At 43.6% G+C, this 18675-nt stretch overlaps 2 protein-coding genes across 2 annotated transcripts in view; one reads left to right on the forward strand and one right to left on the reverse strand.

The window, feature by feature from the left end:
- The first annotated feature begins 3433 nt into the window (after nt 1-3433).
- ntf4 (neurotrophin 4) lies at nt 3434-12777 on the forward strand. Its single transcript, XM_083780643.1, has 2 exons — nt 3434-4161; nt 10978-12777. Exon 2 carries the CDS (start codon nt 10997-10999, stop codon nt 12575-12577), a length of 1581 nt encoding a protein of 526 aa, XP_083636769.1. The 5' UTR covers nt 3434-4161; nt 10978-10996; the 3' UTR covers nt 12578-12777.
- Nucleotides 12778-14891: 2114 nt separating this feature from the next.
- The window catches only part of ppfia3 (PTPRF interacting protein alpha 3), a gene marked incomplete at its 5' end in the record, with an annotated part of 43428 nt that continues 39644 nt past the window's right edge, over nt 14892-18675 (reverse strand). The window contains 4 exons of the mRNA XM_083780665.1: nt 14892-16144; nt 16425-16486; nt 18023-18185; nt 18299-18379. Of these exons, the coding sequence (XP_083636791.1) occupies nt 16434-16486; nt 18023-18185; nt 18299-18379 (297 nt within the window). The 3' untranslated portion in view covers nt 14892-16144; nt 16425-16433. The remainder of the gene's footprint in view (nt 16145-16424; nt 16487-18022; nt 18186-18298; nt 18380-18675) is intronic.

The following is an 18675-nucleotide window of genomic DNA, read 5'->3' on the forward strand; positions in this document are numbered from 1 at the left end:
CTAAGGGTTAACATTCCACACACGACATGATGTGTTTGTGTGTTCCTGTGTGTATGTGCATGGGTGTGTGTGCGTGTGCGTGCTTGCTTGCGTCTTTTTCTTTGTGTTTACAAGTGTGGACATACATTCCTGATTATGTTGGTGTGTGTGTGTGTGTGTGTGTGTGTGTGTGTGTGTGTGTGTGTGTGTGTGTGTATCTTGTTGTTGACATGTTTAAGTGTTGGCTGGCTGGGATGCTGGCTACTGTTTGACCTTTACTACTCGGTGAAATTTAATTTCAGGCTTGAATGGGTTTTCGGCACAATTCTACACCTGTGTCATATATGTCTGTATAGGGAAGCTGGACAGAGGTTAACTCAACCCGGGGCCAATCCACAAAGACAGACAGACAGACAGACAGACAGACAGACAGACAGACAGACAGACAGGCAGACAGGAAGACAGCTGAGGCGAGACATTCATCTGAGACTCTGACCTCGTCCAAATGACCCCAACCTCTGACCCTGTACCTCTTTGCCACCATGGCTGGTGACTGGGGCGTTTCCAGGAGGCTCTGGCTAATTGGGTCAGATTGCGGTGAGTGGAGCATTACGCCTGAAATTGGAAACACATGCCGCCAAAGTTGAGTCTGTAAAGAAAAAAATGTGTACAAGCGTGAGCGTGTGTATGTGTGTGTGTGTGTGTGTGTGTGTGTGTGGGGGGGGGGGGGGGGTTAGGGCTTTTTCATGAGAAACAAGTTTGATATCAGGAGATGGGGTTCACCAGTGAAAGTGAATATAAGGGATGAAACAGACAGACAGAATATGAAAGGGGAGAGAGAGAACAGGAGTACTGTGAGAAGTGTGTGAGGTCCCTCAGAGAAGAAGAGATGTGACTGCCTGGGGAGAGCTAGGGGTGATTTGTAATTGAGTAAGTAACTGACGTCTAATTTCATGGTCTCGTTGGGGACAGACAAGCCTGTTACCGTTGCCTTGACAGCTCTGCTATTTTCAATAATTACCATAATAGCCTCATTGCAATTACACTCAGATCCAAGTTTCAAGCTAAGCACACAAAATATGTTGTGCGTAATGACGTGTAGGAAATGTTTAATTGGAAATGTTAAGGTTGTAAAGTAGTAAAAGTGACATCAGTCACTTGTACTGTGTGCGTCTCAGGAAACCATGTGTACATTGAAATGGTTGGTGAATTTATCAGAATCCTCTTTTCTTGTTTCAGACACAAAATCTAAAAAAGGTTTAAACAGTGAGAAGAATTGAGTATGGAAATTCAAAACAACTTAACATGCTATCAAATGAAATCTATAGCTTTCTTCTTTTTTTTTACATTTTCATGTTTACATTTTTCAAATGTAAACATTTTTTGTCTGTGCCCCCAACCCCTTCACAAGTCATTGAAAGACTACACTGAATAAAATTATGTGGCAGATACTATAGCCATAAAAAAGGATAAACATAAATAATGCCTGACACATCTGGATGAAATACAGTATTGGGATATATAGGAAGTATGTTTTTCCTCCTATGTGCAATAGACTGACAGTATGAATGAAAACTTGTTATCTGAATGGGTGTCTTAAGTAAACATCTATATCTTGAGCTGTATGTTAGGGTGGCTGGAAACCACTGTTGTGTTTGAGAGAGAGAGAGAGTGGGCAGAGAGAGACCGAGAGTGAGTGGGTGGTCAATCTGGGGAAAGTGAGCAGGAAAACGTTATGCATGTTTGGTGTTATACCCTTTCTCTCACTGTCGTTGTGTGACCATCACCCCTGGCAATACTTAAAAAACAATTTCACTCTCTCTGCCTCTATGTCTCGGTCTATGCGCTCTCCCACTCTCACTGATGTACCTTAAGGCGGAAATATCTAAGTGCACGCAGGGCAAGTTCAGACAAAGAAGGAGAGAGAGAAGAGAGAATGGTGGGAGGGTTACGGGGATTTTGAGTGACTTGACACTGAATGGCAAGAGGGAGGAATGCCGTGAGGGAGACACCAGGGGTTAAAAAACAATAAAAAGAAAAGAAAATGTAATGCCGCTCCTGTTTGGCACATGAGTGTGACTCAGTGAGTGTGAATGAATGAATAAATAAACCACCCACTCAGTAAGAGAGTGAGTAAGACAGCGAGTGGAAATGACAGGAGAGCACGTCAGAGGTAAAGAAAATGGACAGAGTCTGTGATCGTGTGTGTTTGCGCAATCGGTCAATGACTGCAAATATATCAACACTCTCTGGCGTCTGGCATTACTGACGCTACTGTCAGTGTATGCACCTCCATCTTTGAGTGAATACTGCACTTTAGCCTTGCTCTGCATGCACAGAACTGACCCGTTTAGCGGTCGGGAGTTTGAAAACCCTCTTTATGCCCTCTCTTTCTCCGTCTCCTCTCTGGTCCCTATCTCTCCCATCCCAAAACTCTTTCATGAGCAGTCTCTCAGGGGCAGGGTTGTAACACAACCCTACCCTCCTTTGTGCCCATTCTTTTCCTTATCCTTTCATCTTTTTAAACATTCAGGGGGGAAAGGGTTTTTGGTGAGATGGAAACCACTACTTGGGTAAAGGAAAGAAAGACATAGAATGTGAAAGAGGGAGAGACAGGGGAAGGCAGAGAGTCACAGTGCTGCTCATCTACCAATTTATGGTTCTCCTTTTCAGCGAGACCATTCAAGGTGGGGAGGCTCAGTGGACACGCTGTTCCTACTGGTCAATAGAAGTGCGGCCTCGTCTAGTCTACATAGGGCCTACTTAACTCAGAGGACCCGTTGAACTGTCCGTCTGTCTTTCTGTCTGTATATACCTGTCTGTGTCCTCCATAGCCCCCCTCATTGTGTCGCTGTGTCTGCTGGCCTACAATGAATTCCCCCAGCAAACACATAGTACTGATGTTTGAGCAGCCAGAGTATATGAGCTACTAGAGTTAGTCTCTCAGAACAACACTGTTAATTGCAAAAGATCACTGGGAACATACACCATGGTCAACTATATATGTTGGCAATTATCCCTTATTTTTTCTGATTACAAACCATAAATATATTTTAAACATGGCCAATTTTCAAAGCAATGCTGGGCAAATACAACCTGGCACAAGATCAGTCTAGCAGCAATGTAAAACTGCATTTGGTAATTAGGAAAAACTTGCATCCAAAAAGTTGATTGTGCCAAAAAGGCTCATGTTGCAAGGTGCACTCCTAGAGACATGAATCCAATCACGTCATCCAATTAAGCAGAATCTTGTTTAGCCTATGCATTATGGGCTAACTTTAGAAATTTGATAGCAATTTACGCACACCATTATGGAGCAAAGCCAAGACACCTCAATGATTAAACTATTTTCTTGGATCCTGGGCGGGGTAGGGTGGCCGTGAGGAGGAGGAGGTAAAAAGGTAAATGATTCAGTCACGCACATCTTAGCCCGACTTCCCAAAACCATTACAACAGCTGGACTGCACTGCAACTACCTCTCTGGAAATGACACTTGAATGGCTCCGTTTGTTTTGAAATCTGGATTGTATTGTCATTTTTCTCATTTATAGTTAGATCTTGTCATAATATAATTTCGAGGGAACTGGGAATTGGATATCTCAACTCTCACAGATGTTACTCGTCTTGTTTTCGCGGCTTGGATCTACCCCTATGTCCATTACTTTTTGAAAAAAACAAAAAAAAACATCTTGCTCCGTCTTGTCTTCTCTCTACGCTTCAGAAGAAACCAGAGTCGATACGCGTTACACAGGCCGACTTCAGATCACTTAAAACATTTGGCAAACTTATCTAATAGACTACGGCTTTGTTTGTATTTATCGGTAGTTTGCCGTAAATTACATTTGAAGTGAAAACTTTTTTTTTTGCATCGTCTATCAAGGAATACCAGCCTAATATCTAAATTGTGGGACATTGCATTTTGACAGTTTGGCATTAATGCTTTCCTGTTGGAAGCGCTCTCCGAATACTTTCTCGCGTGTCATTCGTCGAATTCAAACATGCCATGTCACGGACTATTAAAAGAAGACAAGATAGAAGCCTATGCGATTAGATTTATGCGTTTGTGGTCACAGATATAAAGTGTTTTTTAAGAGTTTTTACCAGTCGGGGAACTGGCAACCGGACTTTGTAACCAATGTGGTGTCAGCTGGAAGGACGCGTGGTCCGGGTCTCACCTAAACGGTATGGGAATAAATGAAACCAAACATAAATAATCTGTTGTTTTTACTTTACCTGGCTGTGCACTGTGTGCAGTCCACACACAGCGAGCAGAATCTGTCTGGACACTTGATTTCTAGCCATTCGCAACTCTAACGTGTGCCTCCGCCGCGCACCACAAAATATCCGGAGGCTCACCGTAATGGTAGTCACATTTCACTTTTTTGTTTTCCTTGGCAATCGTGCTGTCATATTTCACGTTTGTTTGTTTGCATTGGCAATCAGTCAGAATGAAGTGAAAGCTACGGCCGAGTCATTATCCAAATCCGCGTGTTAAGATCACTCAGGTTGCCATACCGGCCCGGGCCCCCATGGTCGCATAATCAAATCTTGCCAACAGAATTGTCCAAAAAGACAGTTGACGTTTATGTTCATCTGTAAGTGTATTATTATGGTCTTAAGCACTGCAGACGTAGGCCTATATGATCATATCTTCCAATTTGAGTCCCCCCTGAAATGTTACTAAATTACTACTGGGGAGGAAAAATCTAGAACTAATTGTGTATATTTTCAATGGGTTTCATAATTGTTTTGTTTGTGACATCAGACAGTGTGTGTGTGTGTGTGTGTGTGTGTGTGTGTGTGTGTGTGTGTGTGTGTCTGTGTGAGGGGGACTTGAATGACCAAACAAGCTACCACTTTAAAAGTAAAATCATGTTATGTGAATGAGTGGCTGAAACTGTATATACAGTAGTACACTCATCATCATTGTCATCTTCTGTATAGGCTACGTGTGTTTATGAGAGAGAGAGAGAGACCATTCACTGAGTTGCCCATATAGAGCCAAGTAAAGACAGCTGTGGGGGGTTAGACATTGCATACAGCGCCTGGCATGAAACAATCATAGACCTGGAATTAATCGTTGTTTGCACAGTGGGACAGCAAGGCATTGTAAATGAGCACGTGTAAGGCCAAGGCTTTTTACTTAGCCCGAGAGAGAGAGAGAGTGGAGACTGGAGACAAACATTTACTTGCCAATGTTTTCCCATCCCATGTGCCATGGCCACACTGCATGGTGACCTGTCATAGTTTCCATGGTCAAACCTACACAGTTCAACCACTGAAAATCTGACCGAGGTGAGCTTCATCGGGACCCTGCCTATCAACTGTAGAAAGATGCGCTTAGTTTGGGACTCTAATCTTTTGAGAGAAGTGCTCAAAAGGATCCAGACTTCCTCTTCACCCAAATTCATTGGGTTACATGACTTCAAAGAGTCAGGATTAGGACAACTGGGCCTAATCCTCAAAACAGAGTGCATTGTCTCTCTGTCAGGTGGACATTTCTGACATTAGCCACCACATGAGGGGGGATTAGTTGTTAACAGCCTAATAGCACAGTAGCCATTGCCAGGTGTGGGATGCCTATACCGTAGCATCTGTTTCCTGGGGAGGGTCTAACATCCAAGGCCCGTCTAGTCTCATAATTCCCCTTATTCTCTCCATTATTGCATCTCCCCCCTCTCCCCCCTCTCTCTCTAAAACCCCATGGCTTACACTAGCAGCATTCAATTGGAAGTCAAACCAATAGCCATGGCAGGCAGGTGCCACATTCACTTATTGCATTGGCTGTTCTTTTGGCGAGATCATCAAGGCAAGTGTGGTTGGTTGTATGCGAACAAAGTGGTTTGATGGTTAGATCATCGTTTGTTTGTTTATTCATTCATGCTTATAATTACTTTGTAGTTGTGTTTTCCTCTCAGTTTAGGCCTCCAACCTCATTGAGAGTGAGAGCTATATAGGCTCAAAAGTAGGACTAATCCACCGTGAGTGCCAGACAATCAACACAATGAGCTACTTTGATATAGCTATATCAAATCTATCCATTCAGACACAATAATACCCTCAATTATATATTGCTACAGGACACAGGAAGTGTCTAGCTAAAAAGTATGGGCACCTCAGTATTAAATTAGCAATTTTCTTTTGGCTATTTATTATTATTTATTGGCTATTTCACAAGTGATTTATGATTTGAACAGGCACAGTACATTATTATCAGAACTAAATGTACAATTCAACTTCTTGTTCATGCCCATAATGACTGCTAACCACAGGTTCTGTAGCAATTGTAGAAATATTAGGGCTTAGCGGTGCCCACCTTGGATACAATTGCTGCTAGCCTACTTCATTAACATACCATACGGTAGGCTACAAGAGGTTACAATGCTACAACACAAACATAAATGAAATAAATAAACATAAATATTTACATGTAGCCTATGTGGAAGAAAACTAGTCCAGGCCTTCTTACCCTAGCTAGACTACCTTCTTCAGTCCATATAGACTTCACTAGAGGGTATGCGCATAACATCATCATCATACCTGGAAGTTATGTGGGAACGCCTACTGAGTGGCAAAACTACTTTCTGGCCTCGACAGCCCATACATCCAAACAGTAAAGTCCTATCTGATTGCATTAAACAACGTTAAACTCACTTTGCCACTCACTTTATGCATAAGCATACCCTCCCTATTCTTCATGGCTACATCGCATGGAAATGGAATATCTTGTGTCTTGTTCGGTTCACTTGTGGCACATGTCTGTCTTCCCTCAACTTTGTTTCTTCAGATTAATAATTTAGCCATATCCGTATTACAAAGTCAAAGTCGTACGAGTTGTCAAAACTTGTCACACACGTTACCGCAGTGAAATTTGTTCTCCGCATTTGACCCATCTCTTGGAGCGGTGAGCCACAGCCAAGGAGCGGTGAGCTGCAGCCGTGCCGCGCTCGGGAATCATTTGATTAGTAGATTTGACCCCCCAATCCAACCCTTGATGTGCCAAGCAGGGAGGCATTGCCGCATTGGGTCCCATTTTTACAGTCTTTGGTATGACCCGGCCGGGGATCGAACCCCGACCTCCCAGGGGTTGCTTGCCGAAAATTTATAATTTGTGTTTAAGCTTGTCGGCAGGCGACACCAACCGTTGTGCAGCTCCAAATACTTTCCGGGCATAGTCTCACGACTTCCATTCATTTCCCTTGCGTTGCTGGGCATGACTCAGCACTTTAAAGCACACGTTATTTTTGTTTGACTTGTCTAACTACAGAGTAAAGCCTGATAAATACTTCATCGTACAGCGGTGTAACGTGCCAAAAATAGCAACCTACAGTATGGTCGCATAGGCTATTTTGGGCAGTTGACACTTCAAAACGTCAAGTTTTAAGTGATTTGTTTTATTGGCAATGTTATAATTTGTAAAACTTCGTCTTTACTGTGTTTAATAGAATTATTCATTTATAAACCAACATTATTTATTTTTGTCCTAGAAAAGGTTTGACAAGCTAATCATTGGCTGGCTGCTGCTAACATATAGCCCTATAACTCACAGCTGCAGGTGAGGTATGTGAATTGTTTTGGTAACAACAAGGCAGCAGCATTTCCTATTGGCATGCATTTGAAAAGTTAAGTGGCTTTTATTTACAAGTGAGCAGTTTTAGAGGCTCTGCTCTGTGTCCTTTGGGGAATCTGGGGATGTTATGGTCTGGTTGAGGGCAGGTGGGGAGGTGTGTGATGGTGTGTGGAGGTCCTTGTCTTCTTTGGAGAGAGCGCAAATGATGCATGTTCCTGCAGCAAATGGAGCGTGATGATGAAGTGTTGCCCCTGTGCCAGAAAAGGCACTGATACAGCATCTCTCTCTCTCTCTCCCTCCCTCCCTCCCTCCCTCTCTCTCCCTCCCTCCCTCTCTCTCTATCTCTCTCTCTCTCTCTCTCTCTCTCTCTCTCTCTCTCTCTCTCTCTCTCTCCCTCTCTCCCTCTCTCTCTCTCTCTCTCTCTCTCTCTCTCTCTCTCTCTCTCTCTCTCTCTCCCTCCCTCTCTCTCTCTCTCTCTCTCTCTCTGCGTGTGTATTCCAGCTCATGTCTCCTGTTAAACTCCTACAAGGGTTCCATAGAAACACATAAGCTAAGCCAACTCTCGTACCAGGCACAAGACACACTTTAACACATTACAGATCCCAGAGATTTTTGTGTTATTGATTGAACATTGTAGTACTTGTACTGTAATGACTTGTACTAAACTTCTTTGTGTTTTTTTTTTACTATTTTGCTAAACATTTTTGAATAGTTAAAATGGCCAGTCTACAAGCTCACAACGTGTCAATGTAGACTTTGTAGAGGCTGGCTGAACTATTCAAAAATGTTTTTCAAAATAGTAAAAAAAAAAAGGCAAAGAAGTTTAGGGATAAGGGCAGGGCGGGGTTTGACTGTGATGAAAATGGAGCCCTAAGTGTCCCATTGGCCGTATAGGGCTAGTCTCTCATTGGCTTAGAGGCCAGCCAATCATGAAAATCTCGCCACTAGACCACGTGACTAGATCATCGATCAGCTCTGCCAGCTGATAAAAATGTGCAGTTCTGGGTAATTGCAAGTGTGGTTGCACTTTCCCTCAAGCAGCTCGTTAAGTACAGTGTGAAGATGATGTGTATTGGCCCATGTGACACCACATGACAACACGAAAGGTTTGTACGGAATCAAAATTAGTTAAAGCAGGGCAATAACTATAGTCTGGTTGCCTACTGCAGCCACACTAATTACAGTTTCTGTCAGTGCCAGAAAGTCTTCAACCCTTATCTGCTGGAACAACCTAGATTGTCGTGTAAATTGCACACCTGAGTCAACTGGCATGATAACCTGCATGCAAAGCAGTAGTAAAAAATGGCTTTGATGTGATTTGCTGTCAAGGAAGTCTAAGGCAAGTGCTCTCTTTGAATACCTGGGACAGCTGCTTGAGTGATGTGTCAACCAAACTCTCCAGGAGCTGTGTTGTTGGGTGTGACCATGTTCAGTGCACATCCTTTCACCATGACCCTTCTTTAACACTGTCTGTCTGTCAGTCAGTCAGTCACGTGCACGCACGCACGCACACACACACACACACACACACACACACACACACACACACACACACACACACACACACACACTAATACGGACATATTCACACTTTGTTGCATGCAGTGTTGCCTTGTTGCTATTCACTGCCTGAAGACACCTCGATGGTGCCGGCCTAGTAAAGCCACATCACTGACATTCTGAGCATTCCTGCTGCTTTAACTCTGTAGAAATGACCTCCTCCCTGCTTTCACACAAATAACAAACTTGACGCTCTCTGCACCTCTGCTAAAGTGTTCCTTTCCTTTTGGGAACCTCATCTTGCTTGACATGCATAATGCATGGCTGAGCTGCCACATGGGAACATGTGACACAAATGTCTTACCTGTTAGTCAGGGGGAAGACTCATTGTAAAAGCCAAAACCAATTATCTGCTACTTTGTGTGTATAGATCATGTCATGGCTGATGCACCAATTAGTTTTAGAGGTCTTCCACATCACATGCCAGGATCTATTTATGGTAACACAGAGCAATATTATTTTTTACAGTGGGGCAATTAAGCGCTTTGGGTAAGCACGTAGTGCTTAGAAAAGTGCTACATTGTGTACATTGTTAATTTACTGCCGTAATTATGATGACTTGGTGGCTTGTTATTATATGAACGTATTACAGAACAGGGGTAATAAACAGGGGTAATGTTCTGTATTACAGAACAGGGGTTGACTATAAGGGAACTGCCCGTGGCAAGTAAATAAAGCGTTTGATTCCAGGTTGCGGCGCCAGGCCAATGCGTTCCATCTTCATTAAAGTCATCTAGCAGTTGCACTCGTTCTGGTTTTTCAAAGTGACTGTCGTCACTATCGGCAGTTATCGATTGAATCGAAAACAAATTTCTCCTAAAAGCACAAAATGTCAATGGCAGATGGCAGGATATTCTTTTAGAAAAGCAGTGGCACTTTCGTAATTGGCTTTGTTATCAGTTAATGGAAGTGAATGTTTTTCCTCTTTTTATTACTGTACATGTTTGTTTTGTTTGCGTTGTTGTTGGTAGTGTCTTTGTTCTTTTCTGTTGCAAGAAAGAAAGAGAAACATTGGGTAACCGAGTTGCAGCTTGTTCAGATACAGTAGCTTGTGTATTGTCTTTGTTGACCTGTATTTGGAAAAAAATGAAGAAAAAAACGTTTCACTTGACTTTACTTTACATAATGAGTAAAATATCCCATTGAGGGCAGCAGCTGGGTCTTATAATGGTCAGGCACCCCTCCTGAGTCCTGTAGGAAAATATTTTAACTCCATCAGGTAGAATAACCGAGGTCTGTCTCAGCAATAACAACATGCACCACGTTTCCTTCTGACGTGTATGTTTTGGCAGCTACAATCCAAACCATATCCGTCACCAATGACTGAGTCAAAGAGAATTCTTAACAAAAACTGTGAATTCCAGAAGAAGCTTGAACCGTAACCAACCGTAACAGTAACCAAAACATTCATGTCCTTAAAAGCTGAAACAGAAGTTATCTTTTTGTGTGTGGCTGGTATTTCTGCAATCCAGCTCCTTTGGATGTTACAATTTATAACTTGATTGCATACCAGGTTGTCAGTGTCTCCATTTGAAGGTCAACCCCTCTACAGCATTAAGCACCATCTCCCAACATAGAGAATGTACTAGCTTTTATTTTCCAAGAGTTCTGCCAAGATTTTAAAGCCATACCTTGGCGGTTAAAAGACCAGGGTCATAAAGCTGGAGGCCAGCAATAAAAAGGCTAATTTCACATTTTATTTGAGGTGCAAGCTTACAGTTTCCCAATCTAACCCAGTATAATATGCCATAATCTGCCTTGTTAACATACACTAACAGTGTCGTACTGTTTTCTTTCCCTCCCAACTGCTTTTTCTGTCTGTCTCCTCTATCCCTCTCATCTTTGGTCTCTCTCTCTCTCTCCATCAGTTGATACGTCTTGGGAGTGATGCACTGGCTTCCCCTGGTTGCCATGGTGATTGCCTCGGCCCTGCCCTTCCCTCACAGCCCTGTGTCCAGAATTGTTGCAGCTTCAACAGAGCCTGGCCCGAGCGTTGACAGCCGTGGAGAGGACCACAATGTCTCTGCCGGTCACCTTGCAGCCCGTGCTCAGCCTCCTGTGGACTACAACTCACTACTTCGCAAAGCCTCACAAATGGACTACAACATGGCTGCGGCTCGTGGCGAAGATGCCAGTGTGCAAAGCCGCAGTGCAATGCATAATAAGGACTATGTCAAAACCTCAGTACATGAAGGGCTGTCCACAGACAAAGGGAAGAGTAAAGAAAGCTTCCAAGTTAATACCAACGCAGACAGTGGTTACATGAATGAAATCAGTTTAGATGTACCCAAAGGGGCAGGAAAACTCAGGACTTCCAACAATAATAGTCAAAAAGACTCTTTTTCCACAGATAATTCTGCTGCAGAGGACTACCAAAGTCACAGCCACAGCAGACGGAAGGACATGAACTATGCAGACTTTGCTGTGGGGGACAAACTTCCTTCCTCTCGATACAGTGGAACCGTAGAGAAAAATGACATCGGACCTTTACAGGTATCGGGAGGAGGAGCTCACAGTGCCGCCAGTCATGCTGCTAGTCTCCCGGACAGAAAAGGACCACAATCCCCAGTTCCCTTGGAGCAGCCGAGAGGCAGCTCACAGCAGGGGAGCAATGTGAACAGGGGAGAAGGGAGTCATGGGTCACCAGAAGTTGAACTAGGTCAAGAGCAGTCTCGGGAGAGACAGGGCAACGAGGGCATGGAAGCCGGACTGGGCCTGGGGATCGGTGTGGATGGTATACCGAAAGGGGACGAGATGCTATTTCTGGACGCACATCCACGGGTTCTGTTCTCCCCGTCCCCGTCGCCTCCAGAGCACCCGCCTCTCCTCCTCATGTTAGAGACCGGCGTGCTCCCAGAGGACGGCGAGGGCGAGGACGAGGACGAGGAGGCGGATAGATACATCGAGGGTCACGGCGACAGAGCCATCGACAGGAGTGGGCTGCCGGTCGGGTCGGAGGATCTCGGAGGCGGCGGTGAGCCCGTCCAACACGTCAAAAGAAACAAACGTTCACACATGACGGAGGGCAGGAGAGGGGAGCGGTCCGTGTGCGAGACGGAGAGCGTCTGGGTCACGGACAAGAAGACGGCCATCGACTCCCACGGGCGGACGGTCACCATCTTGCCACAGATCCAGACGCAAACGGGGCCGCTCAAGCAGTACTTTTACGAGACCCGCTGCCGCCGGGCCGAGCCACAGAGGGACTCGGCGGCGGTGGGGCGATCACGTGGGTCCAGAGATGCCAGCGGGGCGGCGGCGGCGTTAACGGGTCAGGGCGTAGCCGGGGCCAGCTGCCTGGGGGTCGATAAGAAACAGTGGGTGAGCGAGTGCAAGGCCAAGCAGACGTACGTCCGAGCACTCACCAAAGACGGCAACAACAGAACTGGTTGGAGGTGGATCCGCATCGACTCGTCCTGCGTGTGCGTGCTACTGTCCCGCGTGAACCGGCAGTGGGCGGGGAGGGCGTGACACGGAGGAGAGGGGACCAGTGAGTGAGTGAGAGTGTGAGTGTGAGAGAGAGGCGAAGAGAGTGTTTGGTAGAAAATGGAAGTTGGAATCTGACACAGAACAGAGCTGCTGCTGCTACTGTGATGTCTTTCTATTATGCTCTCTCAGTTTCTGGACTAACGCCTAATTTATACTTTGTCGCGTGGCAGTGGCACTCGCCACTCACCAAAAATAACTGATTTACAAGCTAACAACAATACGTCAGTAAGTAAGTGACACCGTCATGTGACTAAGTAAGTAATATTAGGCTTACTGTGGCCTTTCCCCACATTTTCAAGGTGTCCTCTCTCTCCTTTCCTGTCCCTCCCTTTGGCCCTAATCGAAAAATGACTACATGAAAAACAAGAAGACCTCAATACTAGATCTTAGGGAAAATTGTCATATATATAAAGATAGTGATTTTACTTTTTAAAAAAGTACTGTTTTTATATGGGCTATTATCTACATAATGTAAGTTATTGCTGATTAGTATGTAAGCATGTGTATGACTTTGATATTAATATATTACTTCATATGTGTACAATATGAGAACAGTATGCCTTTATGTATAAAGCTATGTATATCTGTGTGTATTTATAGACGGTTTCATGGAGTGGTAGGTTACTACAGTGCGCAACTGATGATAATTCCAGCCTCTGGTCTGCTCTGGTTTTTAGAGGAAAGCGCGCCACCTACTGGGGTATGTTCAGTGGTGGAAAGAAGTACTCACAAGTAATTAAATAAAAATAAAATCAATACTGCAATATAGAAATACTCCGTTACACGTAAAAGACCATAATTCAAAATGTATTTGAGTAAAATTACAAAAGTATCGACATAAACATGTACTTGAAGTACTCATTGTGCAGACATGCAGAGGTCGCATACTCGCATTTCAAGTTTTCAAATGTATGAAAATCTTTTGAAAATAGCCGATGTACAAGCGCATTGTGAGCTTGTAGATCGTCTATTTTCAAATGGCTGAAATGCAGAGATGTAGGGCTGAAGTGGTTAAAAAAAAAGTAACTGAAGTCAGTTACTACTGACTTCAAATAAATGTAGTGGAGTAAAAGTACAATATTTGGATCCGAAATGTAGTGGAGTAGAAGTAAAAGTATTGGAAATTGGAAATGCTCAAGTAAACTACAAATACCTCAAACTTGTACTTAAGTACAGTACTTAAGTAAATGTACTTAGTTACTTTCCACCACCGGCTATGATGTTTTTCTGTTTCCATACACTGTTTGCATGTGTGGACGCCCATGGATCTGTCACAGGAGGGCTGTTAAAGCTGGGCATTATGGGGGAACTTTGATGCTGCATTTTGTGCTGCAATGTCCCCCCTCCTCCACCCCTGTAAACCTCACTTTTTGGCGTAACATGATTTATGGATCTCACATTCTCACTCAGAACCCGGCAGTCCTCCTCTTAAATTATATATGACAGAGTTAATTTCTTTCAGCTGCTGCTTTGTTCAATTTGCCTACCAAACACTGTAATAAAGGATCTTTGTATTTCACATTATTTTCATACAACTAACTTAATAATTAGTCATACAGGTTAACTACTGTATACAGTACAATAAATGGCTGGAGTTTGATCTGGATCAGGATATCGTGAATGTCATTTGTTGTTGTGCTGATTATGTTATATATTCGTATACAAAACCCGAGCTGCAATTCCTCTTCACAGATTTATACACAATTGATTATAGACTATACAGTATATATATGGATTAAAATGTAAATGCATTTCTTTACTTGACTGCCAATAAGAGAACGCACGCACACACACACACACACGCACACACAGAGTAGGACATCCAAATGACAGAGCTAAATGCCTATATTGTAAATTGAGAGACTGATGTGAGGAAACGCCCTTTTGCGATGATCAGTGGATCCACTGGGATCACTTTATTTTTTTCTATTACATCACCATCATCGTCGTCATTGTTTAGATTTTCAGATGATATCTTCAATTTGTATTACTGACTTCTTTTTAAATCATGGAAATGTTTTTTTTTGCACAATTTGTTCTCAAAATGTACACATACAGGAGCGTATTTGAATGACCATTTGAGATCATCGTTTCATAGTGACTTTTCTTTTTAACTAGTTCAAATCAAGTCAGAATTGAGAAGGAACGGAACATGTACATACATTTATCCAATACATACATAAATAAAATAAATATAGTTATTGTAAAAAATAAAAAATACAACTGAAAAAAATACACACATTTTACAAATTGATCCCCAGGCTCCCACCCCCATAGGTTTATTATACAGATATAGTTTTTTTTTCTTCTTTTTTTTAATAATGACACCTCAAAATCATCTTCACCACCGAAAAAAAACTTTGAGTTCATTGTCATCATCTTGGTTGTTGGACATGCATCGTAAACACAGAGGCTAAAGGTTTCTCCTGGTCCTCTTCGGTATTGCCCTCTCTTCTTTTCCTTCCCTCACGTAAAGTTCTTGTCATCGCTTATGGCTTGTGTGTGCTGTAAAATGACTGACCGTTCGTTCCGTCCCATTTACTTCAGGTCGCTTGGGCTGTTTTATCTCTCTTGACACCTTTTATGTCACCAGGAGTTCCCCCAAGAACCTGAGCTTATGATTACAAGTCATAACTGCGAGACCACATGTAGAGGAATGGATGCCGGGCCTTTGAATTAGTGCTACAGGAGCCGGTAACCTGGCCTTGGAAAGAACACCCGCCCCCGCTACACTTAAAACTGACTTTATGGATTCCAACTAGCCACTGAATGACATCACAGCCACCGAACACAATGCCTCTGTGTGGCCCCTCTGTCCCCTCCACTTCTATTCCTTGGCCTTTGATCTCCATAATGGGGTCCCTTCAAAAGAGATTACTCAGCCTGGAGCCTCTCAGCTTTCAAGGTGCCAATAGACAAACTACGAGGAGGGTCTGATGTGGCTGGAGTGAAAATGATGGCCTGAATGGGGACACATTTTGCTACACCATTCTGACCAATCAGGGACACTTAAGCCTAATTCATACGTGGCGGAAAATGATTGATTTTCAAGCTGCTCGCTTAAAAATCGATTATTTTCGAGCCGCTCACTTGAAAATCATTCGTTATTTGTGCGGAGCAACTGTGCACTAAGTATAAATTAGGCTTTAGGGAGACCCCCGGCAGCACCATAGAAGCCAACAATGGAGCCACAATGGCTGACACTGGACACCAGTCGCCTCATCAGCAGACTCAACTCCACAGCACACAGTCACACAGAGAAAGAGAACAAAGAAATGACAGAGATAGAGAGAGAGAGCGAGAGAGAGATAAAACAGCTGACCTCATTCTACTTCTCAAAGAACATCTAATTGTGATAAAACTTCTTACATTCTTCACGTCATTTTTCCCTTTTGTTCCTTCCAGCTTTACACGCTCTATTTCTGTTATTGCAGAATGGTCAGACCAATAGATGTACTGTATATTTAACGAGAGGGTTATAGTCATTGCTTCATCTTCTTTCTCCATGGATGAGTGAGAGGGTCTTCCAGTCCCAATCCAGCTGCCGCCCTACAGAGAGAAACAGCGTTACTCCCACACCACTGCCTTCATGGCCTCATTTAATCACTGCCCAAATCCAGACAAAACGCCAACCACTGGAGACCATTCATTGAAGATTGTACTCTGTACCGAAACTCCTAAAACCTAAAACTCCACAGCAGGCTAATTGCAATGGTACAAAAGAACGTTGTAAGCAAAATGTGCAGGCTATCTCGGAGGCTAAGAGAAACAATTCTCCCTGCAAAATAAATGTTGCAAGGCAGAGTTTAAGGAGCGTGCACTTTCTCACCTCAGCCACTCAGCAGGAGTACGTCCTTACCGAGGCGGCTTCACCGCGGGCACCAGAGTTAGCTGGGGAAGACAGGGCGAGGATGAAACATGCGGTACACACGCAGGGAGACCGGAGAAACACAGATGGAGTCATTACCACGGCTGCCATGTCTAAATAACATTGACCTTCTACAGGCATTATTATAAAGTACTGCAATGGTGGGGGATAATGGTACTCATCTGTACTTAAGACAGCATCTGTTCCTTGTTAATGCCAGTTTCCTTTGCTAAAGGAAACACAAAAATTCCACTGCGAAACTAATGGCAGACTACCATGAGAACAACCTGGGAGTGTAATGCTCTGCGCAATGGGATGCATTCAGTGTCTTACATAAGATAACATGTGAAGCAGGCAGCCAGAAGACTAATATTGCCGTTTTTGCCTCACTTTCTTTTGGATCATGACAACATTTACATTAATTTACTCATTTACAGTAACACTGGCGGCAATACCAACAGTAGAACGTTGTAGAGCATGCTCCCCTCGCCTTTATCAGTTTGCCTTATTCCAATCATGTTCGAGGTAATAAAAACAGAAATACGTAATTTCGGGGCGAAACGAAGCCTTGCCGAACTTTATTTTGACAGTTCTCGCCTCTTTCTAATACAGTAGATGTTTCTAATAGGAGGCAGCATGCACGACTCCATCTCGTCTAGGTAGGTTAGGTATGGCATGCTGCAAACAAGCAGCACACAACACACACGCTTCGGCAGATGCCTTCGTTAGCGTAATACAGTGGCTGAACACTTGTGTGTTATTTGTCAGAAACTGAGTGCGCTCATGATTTATATTGTTTGATTTCCACATTCTGCTATAGGAATGTCCCATGAACAGTTTTGAAGAAAGGTAAGGTAGGTTAGGAGGTACAAGCCTCTATAATCCCTGTCTGAGGGACTACAAACACAACCGAATTAATCAATGGAAAGAGATACACCATTTGATTATATGTGACAGAGATTTCTGGCAACAGACACAGTGGATAAAGTATGTCAGAGGAGAGCTGAAAACAAACCGTGGAGATCCAGGTGTGAATCTCACCGTTCCAGCACTGTATAGACTAGAGGTCTATACAGTGTATTGAGAGTATAACAATTTTGTTTGCAGAGAAAGAAAAAAACAACAACTCTTCTTTTGAAGTATGCTCCCAGCTTTAGAGTCATAAGATCAAAAGGAAAAGTCAGCTTGCTGCTCTACCGCATTTACTGCGAAAGATACAAACACAACACAACATTTGGACCACAAGGTCTACTTATGGCCGAAACGTTGTGTTGTGTTTGTATTTGCACAATAAAATGTGGAGCAGCAAAGCTGTTGTGCAGACTTTTCCTTTTGATCTTGCAACTTGTTTTGTCATGCATCAGCACTAAAAAGGATGCACGTAACATTCTTGTGAACCTTGTCAAGAGTCCATAGTGTTGACAACAGTAAAGAATGCCACGGCTTAATACGAGATATGCCTTGGAGGACAATTGGGAATCACAATTGGGAATCCGAGAGGGTGGCCACAGGAAGGAGTCAGAGGTGAATTGGCGTAGCAGCCATGGGGTGGGACTCACCATCACTCTGAACCTTTCTCAGGGTCACAGAGGGTGTGGAGATAGCTGAGGCACGGAAGTTAGCAGGCAGGGTCTCTGCGGAGTCAGAGGTCACGCCCCGAAGATCCTTCTCTCTAAACATCTTCCTCCAGGAGGGAGAGCGGGTGAACGTCTTAGTTCCATCCTGACAGACAGACAGACAGAGGAATATAGTGGAGTGATGAGCATACACTTATCCAATCATCAAACACGCAGTCAACCAACAGCGCTGTTTTAACATCTCAAAAGAATGCTTACCAACATATTGACCTCTTCAGGTCGTCTCTCTGTTCCCATGGAGATGAGGGAGTTGTACTCCTGCTCCAGGAGTTGTCTGGCCTAGAAAGGACGGAAGGAAAACATCACATAGTATTGTTTCTGCAATGTGTCACTGTCGAACTGTTTCACGCAAAAGTAGTGAAAATAGCAATGTGAGCTTGTAGACCGGCTGCTATTTTCACTATTTATGATGAAAATGTCTGAAACCAAAAAGTATTAAGGGCTTGTGACTAAATAATAACTACATCTTGTATGCATTGGAACACAGGCTCCTCTTGTCCATTTCCAGAAAAACTAAACATTTGGACATACAAGGTTTCCACCCGACGAATGGGCAATGGAAATGTCAACACAGT

This window comes from Protomyctophum parallelum (genome assembly GCF_964188405.1).
Source record: "Protomyctophum parallelum genome assembly, chromosome: 13".
In the NCBI taxonomy this organism is placed as follows: Eukaryota; Metazoa; Chordata; class Actinopteri; order Myctophiformes; family Myctophidae; genus Protomyctophum; species Protomyctophum parallelum.

Coding starts and splice junctions, on each gene's coding strand:
- ntf4 (XM_083780643.1), top strand. CDS start 10,997: ATGCACTGGCTTCCCCTGGTTGCCATGGTGATTGCCTCGGCCCTGCCC.